Genomic DNA, 9,261 nt, shown 5'->3' on the forward strand with positions numbered 1-9,261 from the left:
ACATTCATCATCATCATCATCATCACATAAAGGAACACTTCATCCTTCAGTTTATAATAAACATGTAACCTTTACACTGAACCTTCCCTTAGCTTCTTTAGGGTAGGACACTAATCAAACTGCTGTAAACTGATCAGACTGCTGTAAACTGATCAGACTGCTGTAAACTGATCAGACTGCTGTAAACTGATCAGACTGATCAAACTGCTGTAAACTGATCAAACTGCTGTAAACTGATCAGACTGCTGTAAACTGATCAGACTGCTGTAAACTGATCAAACTGCTGTAAACTGATCAAACTGCTGTAAACTGATCAGACTGCTGTAAACTGATCAAACTGCTGTAAACTGATCAGACTGCTGTAAACTGATCAGACTGCTGTAAACTGATCAAACTGCTGTAAACTGATCAGACTGCTGTAAACTGATCAGACTGATCAAACTGCTGTAAACTGATCAAACTGCTGTAAACTGATCAGACTGCTGTAAACTGATCAAACTGCTGTAAACTGATCAGACTGCTGTAAACTGATCAGACTGCTGTAAACTGATCAAACTGCTGTAAACTGATCAGACTGCTGTAAACTGATCAGACTGCTGTAAACTGATCAGACTGCTGTAAACTGATCAAACTGCTGTAAACTGATCAGACTGCTGTAAACTGATCAAACTGCTGTAAACTGAGACTGCTGTAAACTGATCAAACTGCTGTAAACTTGTATTGCATCTTCTGAACGTTGCAGTTTCCTAACTCATGACCTCTCCTTCCCACCTTCGACGTCGTACAGAGAAGTCAAGGAAAAGGTGTTAGGAAAGGATGTTAGGAGGTAACTTTTGGACTCTTTTCCGCAGCCCTGCATCCATCACCTGTCGACGTCACCTGGTGTTACCTGAGATGAGGGGCGGAGCCTCCAACGGGCTCCCTAAGCAGGAAGCATACCGGAGGTCGGTGCACTTCCTGCTTCTGAGCGCAGAGAGCAAGCGGGCGCTAGCGAGTGGCACGCGCAGTTCCCACGGTGAGTCCCTGATCTCGGTGTCTCTCTCTGTCCGGTTACCGGGTCTCGGTGTCTCTCTCTGTCCGGTTACCGGGTCTCGGTGTCTCTCTCTGTCCGGTTACCGGGCACCGGTCCGCTCGTGGTCTCTGTCTCTCTCTGTCCGGTTACCGGGTCTCGGTGTCTCTCTCTGTGCTTGGAGCTTGTGCATAAACGCGGAAATAGATGACGCGTGGAGGATCAACACCTCACGGTCCAGTGTCCGTGCTCTCTGGGTTCTGAATCTCTCTCAATTCAATTCAATTGGCTTTATTGACATGAATGTTGCAACAACAATATTGACAAAGCACGAGACATAGCAACACAAAAAATATACACTTCATATAGATAATAATAATATGACAGAAATAATTACATTGAAAGAAAGTACGTGTGCGTGTGTGCGCGTGTGTGTGCGCGTGCGTGTGTGCGCGCGCGTGTGTGTGCGCGCGCGTGTGTGTCTCAGGTTGTATCATGACAGGACTTGAGGTGTGTGTGTTTCCTTCTCCTGGGAGGATTCTTAGTTGGGAAGATTCTCCCAGTTCTCTAAGCCTTTGATCTGGGAGTTGAACCAGAGACCTGAACCAGAGACCTGAACCCAGAGACCTGAACCCAGAGACCTGAACCCAGAGACCTGAACCCAGAGACCTGAACCCGAGACCTGAACCCAGAGACCTGAACCAGAGACCTGGAGCTGATCCGGTCAATAAAGTCCGTCTTGTTCTGTATATCTTGTCCCCCTTGAGGAGGTCATCTCTGTCTCAACCTCACCTGGAGAACACTGACCACACAATTCTGTTCTTTGGGTTGACAAGATGTCTCTGTCGGCCTTTTTCCATTGGTCACTGAGCCTGTACCTGTCTGTCGTCTGTGGTGGTCACTGAGCCTGTAACCTGTCTGTCTGTCTGTGGTGGTCACTGAGCCTGTACTGTCTGTCTGTCTGTGTGTGGTCACTGAGCCTGTACCTGTCTGTCTGTCTGTGGTGGTCCCTGAGCTGTACCTGTCTGTCTGTCTGTGGTGGTCCTGAGCCTGTACCTGTCTGTCCTGTCTGTGGTGGTCACTGAGCCTGTACCTGTCTGTCTGTCTGTGGTGGTCACTGAGCCTGTACCTGTCTGTCTGTCTGTGGTGGTCCCTGAGCCTGTACCTGTCTGTCTGTCTGTGGTGGTCCCTGAGCCTGTACCTGTCTGTCAGTCTGTGGTGGTCCCTCATCCTGTACCTGTCTGTCTGTCTGTCTATGGTGGTCACTGAGCCTGTACCTGTCTGTCTGTCTGTCTGTCTGTCTGTCTGTCTGTCTGTCTGTCTGTCTGTCTGTGGTGGTCACTGAGCCTGTGTCTGTCTGTCTGTGGTGGTCACTGAGCCTGTACCTGTCTGTCTGTGGTGGTCACTGAGCCTGTACCTGTCTTTCTGTCTGTGGTGGTCACTGAGCCTGTACCTGTCTGTCTGTCTGTCGGTGGTGGTCACTGAGCCTGTGTCTGTCTGTCTGTCTGTGGTGGTCACTGAGCCTGTGTCTGTCTGTCTGTCTGTCTGTGGTGGTCACTGAGCCTGTGTCTGTCTGTCTGTCTGTGGTGGTCACTGAGCCTGTGTCTGTCTGTCTGTGGTGGTCACTGGGCCTGTACCTGTCTGTCTGTCTGTGGTGGTCACTGAGCCTGTACCTGTCTGTCTGTCTGTGGTGGTCACTGAGCCTGTGTCTGTCTGTCTGTCTGTCTGTGGTGGTCACTGAGCCTGTGTCTGTCTGTCTGTGGTGGTCACTGAGCCTGTGTCTGTCCGTCTGTCTGTGGTGGTCACTGAGCCTGTGTCTGTCTGTCTGTCTGTGGTGGTCCCTGAGCCTGTACCTGTCTGTCTGTCTGTCTGTCTGTGGTGGTCACTGAGCCTGTACCTGTCTGTCTGTGGTGGTCACTGGGCCTGTACCTGTCTGTCTGTCTGTGGTGGTCACTGAGCCTGTACCTGTCTGTCAGTCTGTGGTGGTCCCTCATCCTGTACCTGTCTGTCTGTCTGTCTGTGGTGGTCACTGAGCCTGTACCTGTCTGTCTGTCTGTCTGTGGTGGTCACTGAGCCTGTGTCTGTCTGTCTGTCTGTCTGTGGTGGTCACTGGGCCTGTACCTGTCTGTCTGTCTGTGGTGGTCACTGAGCCTGTACCTGTCTGTCTGTGGTGGTCACTGAGCCTGTACCTGTCTGTCGGTCTGTGGTGGTCCCTCATCCTGTACCTGTCTGTCTGCCTGTCTGTCTGTGGTGGTCACTGAGCCTGTACCTGTCTGTCTGTGGTGGTCACTGGGCCTGTACCTGTCTGTCTGTCTGTCTGTGGTGGTCCCTCATCCTGTACCTGTCTGTCTGTCTGTGGTGGTCACTGAGTCTGTACCTGTCTGTCTGTCTGTGGTGGTCACTGAGCCTGTACCTGTCTGTCTGTCTGTCTGTCTGTGGTGGTCACTGGGCCTGTACCTGTCTGTCTGTGGTGGTCCCTCATCCTGTACCTGTCTGTCTGTCTGTGGTGGTCACTGGGCCTGTACCTGTCTGTCTGTCTGTCTGTGGTGGTCCCTCATCCTGTACCTGTCTGTCTGTCTGTGGTGGTCCCTCATCCTGTACCTGTCTGTCTGTCTGTCTGTCTGTGGTGGTCCCTCATCCTGTACCTGTCTGTCTGTCTGTGGTGGTCCCTCATCCTGTACCTGTCTGTCTGTCTGTCTGTGGTGGTCCCTCATCCTGTACCTGTCTGTCTGTCTGTGGTGGTCCCTCATCCTGTACCTGTCTGTCTGTCTGTGGTGGTCCCTCATCCTGTACCTGTCTGTCTGTCTGTCTGTGGTGGTCCCTCATCCTGTACCTGTCTGTCTGTCTGTCTGTGGTGGTCCCTCATCCTGTACCTGTCTGTCTGTCTGTCTGTCTGTCTGTCTGTCTGTGGTGGTCCCTCATCCTGTACCTGTCTGTCTGTCTGTCTGTCTGTGGTGGTCCCTCATCCTGTACCTGTCTGTCTGTCTGTGGTGGTCCCTCATCCTGTACCTGTCTGTCTGTCTGTCTGTCTGTGGTGGTCCCTCATCCTGTACCTGTCTGTCTGTCTGTCTGTGGTGGTCCCTCATCCTGTACCTGTCTGTCTGTCTGTCTGTGGTGGTCCCTCATCCTGTACCTGTCTGTCTGTCTCTGCTTCTTACCCCTGACAGAAAATAGATATTCTGCCAGTTCATAATCTCTTTTTATGTCCAGATAACATTCTGATCTACTTTGACTTTCAGTTTCTTTTTTCCAATGTTCCAAATATGTTTCTTTTCTTTTCTTTATAATGGTGTTTACTGGTATTTGTAAAGCAGTGTTGGTGTGAGACTGGTCCTGGTTCTGGTCCTGGTCCTGGTCCTGGTTCTGTTAGTCTCAGCACCAACTGACTCAGGAGACTCTTTTCTGGGTTCAGCTCTTGGCTCTGGAGGGCTTTAAAATGGAGGGTGTCTTGAGAACTTGTTTGAAGGGGAGTCCAACAATGTAGTGCTCTTTGTTAATGTTTATTATAATGTTTATTATAATGTTTATTATAAGGGGATATCTGCCTAATTCTGCCCTACATGCATTTGTTGGTGTTTTTCTTTGAACGTTGAGGATCGTTCTGCAGAATTCTGCCTGTAGGGCTTCTGTGGGGTGTTTGTCCATCTACTGTTGCTATGGTGACGGATACATAGATTTTATAATGTCATAGACTTTTCCTCCAATGCCAGATTGCAGAAGTCTGTAACATAGTCCTTTATGCCAAATTGAATCAAATGCTTTCTTAAAATCAATGAAACAAGCACATATCTTTCCATTTTTTCTGGTGCACATGTTTCTGGATGAGCGTGTGAAGGTGTAAACATGATCGCTGTTTGGGAAGAAAGACAATTTGAGTTTTACTAAGGATGTTGTGTTGGTCCAGATAATCTAAGATTCTGTTATTTATAATACTTCCTGTTATTTAATAACTTCCCCAGGCAACTGCTAATGGAGACCACGGTAGTTATTGGGGTCTAATGGATCTCCACATTTATAAATTGGATAAATAAGCCCCTGACACCAGATGTCAGGAAAGCATCCTGAACCAGGACGATGTTAAACAGCTTGAGCACTTTGTGATGTTTCTAAGCATTTCATTTTTAATGCTGTCTGGACCACAAGCTCTTTTAGTTTTGATACATTTAATTTTTCCCATCAATTCTTCCAACGTGATTTGGAAGTCAAGAGGGTTCTGATTGGTTTTAATTGTCAAATCTAATGTTTGCAGTTTTTCTCTAATATTTTTGTGGTTTGAATTTATTTCATTTGGTGGAATGTCTTTATAGAGATTTTCAAAGTGATTTTCTCTCTCTGTCTCTCTCTCTCTCTCTCTCCATATAAACCTGAACTCTTCTTCACAGTGTGCAAGTCTGGATTTGTCTGAACCTGCTGATCCACTACGGAACCAGAACACTTGCTGGATCTGGTCTCAGTCTGGATTCAGGACTCACGTGTGACTGACACTGTAATGATGCACCTGATCAACAGTAAAGTGTTGGCCCTGCTGTCGGCTCTGATGCTTGGGTGAGTACTACTACTATTAGTACTACTGCTATTAGTACTACTGCTATTAGTACTACTGCTATTAGTACTACTGCTATTAGTACTACTGCTATTAGTACTACTACTATTAGTACTACTATTAGTACTACTGCTATTAGTACTACTATTAGTACTACTATTAGTACTACTGCTATTAGTACTACTATTAGTACTACTGCTATTAGTACTACTATTAGTACTACTGCTATTAGTACTACTATTAGTACTACTGCTATTAGTACTACTACTATTAGTACTACTATTAGTACTACTGCTATTAGTACTACTGCTATTAGTACTACTATTAGTACTACTGCTATTAGTACTACTATTAGTACTACTGCTATTAGTACTACTATTAGTACTACTACTACTACTACTATTAGTACTACTGCTATTAGTACTACTGCTATTAGTACTACTGCTATTAGTACTACTATTAGTACTACTGCTATTAGTACTACTATTAGTACTACTACTAATACTACTATTAGTACTACTGATATTATTACTACTGCTATTAGTACTACTGCTATTAGATAACTACTGCTATTAGTACTACTATTAGTACTACTGCTATTAGTACTACTATTAGTACTACTACTATTACTACTACTATTAGTACTACTGCTATTAGTACTACTACTATTAGTACTACTATTAGTACTACTGCTATTAGTACTACTGCTATTAGTACTACTATTAGTACTACTACTATTACTACTACTATTAGTACTACTGCTATTAGTACTACTACTATTAGTACTACTGCTATTAGTACTACTGCTATTAGTACTACTGCTATTAGTACTACTATTAGTACTACTGCTATTAGTACTACTATTAGTACTACTACTACTACTACTATTAGTACTACTGCTATTAGTACTACTGCTATTAGTACTACTGCTATTAGTACTGCTATTAGTACTGCTATTAGTACTACTGCTATTAGTACTACTATTAGTACTACTGCTATTAGTACTACTATTAGTACTACTACTATTACTACTACTATTAGTACTACTGCTATTAGTACTACTACTATTAGTACTACTATTAGTACTACTGCTATTAGTACTACTGCTATTAGTACTACTATTAGTACTACTACTATTAGTACTACTGCTATTAGTACTACTGCTATTAGTACTACTACTATTAGTACTACTGCTATTAGTACTACTGCTATTAGTACTACTACTATTAGTACTACTATTAGTACTACTGCTATTAGTACTACTGCTATTAGTACTACTACTATTAGTACTACTGCTATTAGTACTACTATTAGTACTACTGCTATTAGTACTACTACTATTAGTACTACTGCTATTAGTACTACTACTATTAGTACTACTGCTATTAGTACTACTGCTATTAGTACTACTACTATTAGTACTACTACTATTAGTACTACTGCTATTACTACTACTGCTATTAGTACTACTGCTATTACTACTACTGCTATTAGTACTACTGCTATTACTACTACTGCTATTAGTACTACTACTATTAGTACTACTGCTATTAGTACTACTATTAGTACTACTGCTATTAGTACTACTATTAGTACTACTGCTATTACTACTACTATTAGTACTACTATTAGTACTACTGCTATTACTACTACTATTAGTACTACTATTAGTACTACTATTAGTACTACTACTATTAGTACTACTATTAGTACTACTATTAGTACTACTATTAGTACTACTACTATTACTACTACTATTAGTACTGCTATTAGTACTACTATTAGTACTACTGCTATTAGTACTACTACTACTATTAGTACTACTACTATTAGTACTACTATTAGTACTACTGCTATTAGTACTACTATTAGTACTACTGCTATTAGTACTACTATTAGTACTATTACTACTACTATTAGTACTACTATTAGTACTACTATTAGTACTACTATTAGTACTACTGCTATTACTACTACTATTAGTACTACTACTATTAGTACTACTGCTATTACTACTACTATTAGTACTACTACTATTAGTACTACTGCTATTACTACTACTACTATTACTACTACTAGTACTACTGCTACTATTAGTACTACTACTATTAGTACTACTACTATTAGTACTACTGCTATTAGTACTACTGCTATTAGTACTACTGCTATTAGTACTACTACTATTAGTACTACTACTATTAGTACTACTGCTATTAGTACTACTACTATTAGTACTACTACTATTAGTACTACTACTGCTATTAGTACTACTGCTATTAGTACTACTACTACTATTAGTACTACTACTACTATTAGTATTACTACTACTATTAGTAGTACTACTGCTATTAGTAGTACTAATACTATTAGTACTACTGCTATTAGTACTACTACTATTAGTACTACTACTACTATTAGTACTACTACTACTATTAGTATTACTACTACTATTAGTAGTACTACTGCTATTAGTATTACTACTACTATTAGTATTACTACTACTATTAGTACTACTACTATTAGTACTACTGCTATTACTACTACTATTAGTACTACTACTATTAGTACTACTGCTATTACTACTACTATTAGTACTACTACTATTAGTACTACTACTATTACTACTACTAGTACTACTGCTACTATTAGTACTACTACTATTAGTACTACTGCTATTAGTACTACTGCTATTAGTACTACTGCTATTAGTACTACTACTACTATTAGTACTACTACTATTAGTACTACTGCTATTAGTACTACTGCTATTAGTACTACTACTATTAGTACTACTACTATTAGTACTACTATTAGTACTACTACTACTATTAGTACTACTGCTATTAGTACTACTGCTATTAGTACTACTACTACTATTAGTACTACTACTATTAGTAGTACTACTACTATTAGTACTACTACTACTATTAGTATTACTACTACTATTAGTAATACTACTGCTATTAGTATTACTAATACTATTAGTACTACTGCTATTAGTACTACTGCTATTAGTACTACTACTATTAGTACTACTACTATTAGTACTACTACTATTAGTACTACTACTACTATCTACTGCTATTAGTATTACTAATACTATTAGTATTACTAATACTATTAGTACTACTGCTATTAGTACTACTGCTATTAGTACTACTGCTATTAGTACTACTGCTATTAGTATTACTACTACTACTACTGCTATTAGTACTACTACTACTGCTATTAGTACTACTATTAGTACTACTGCTATTAGTACTACTACTACTATTACTACTACTATTACTACTACTATTACTACTACTACTATTAGTACTACTGCTATTAGTACTACTGCTATTAGTACTACTACTATTAGTATTACTACTACTATTAGTACTACTATTAGTACTACTACTACTATTAGTACTACTACTACTATTAGTATTACTACTACTATTAGTATTACTACTACTATTAGTACTACTGCTATTAGTACTACTGCTATTAGTATTACTACTACTATTAGTACTACTACTATTAGTACTACTACTATTAGTATTACTACTTCTACTATTAGGGCTACTACTGCTATTAGTACTATTAGTATTACTACCAATACTTCTACTAATAGGCAAAGACAGGGAGACCATCTACAGTAACAGATTGTTTTCTGTTGGATAAGTATGATTTGAACCAGTTGGGTGGAACAGTTGAAATGGGTTAA

General features: G+C 40.8%; 1 protein-coding gene across 2 annotated transcripts in view; it reads left to right on the forward strand.

Annotated features, from left to right (window-relative positions):
• Positions 1-721: 721 nt before the first annotated feature.
• The window catches only part of LOC117735166 (globoside alpha-1,3-N-acetylgalactosaminyltransferase 1-like), a 15,256-nt gene continuing 6,716 nt past the window's right edge, over positions 722-9,261 (forward strand). For both annotated transcript variants that reach the window (XM_034539641.1, XM_034539642.1), the window contains exons 1-2: positions 722-1,015; positions 5,392-5,554. In XM_034539641.1, coding sequence (XP_034395532.1) covers positions 5,499-5,554 — 56 coding nt within the window. In that variant the 5' untranslated portion in view covers positions 722-1,015; positions 5,392-5,498. The remainder of the gene's footprint in view (positions 1,016-5,391; positions 5,555-9,261) is intronic.

This window comes from Cyclopterus lumpus, chromosome 8 (genome assembly GCF_009769545.1).
Source record: "Cyclopterus lumpus isolate fCycLum1 chromosome 8, fCycLum1.pri, whole genome shotgun sequence".
Lineage (NCBI taxonomy): Eukaryota > Metazoa > Chordata > Actinopteri > Perciformes > Cyclopteridae > Cyclopterus > Cyclopterus lumpus.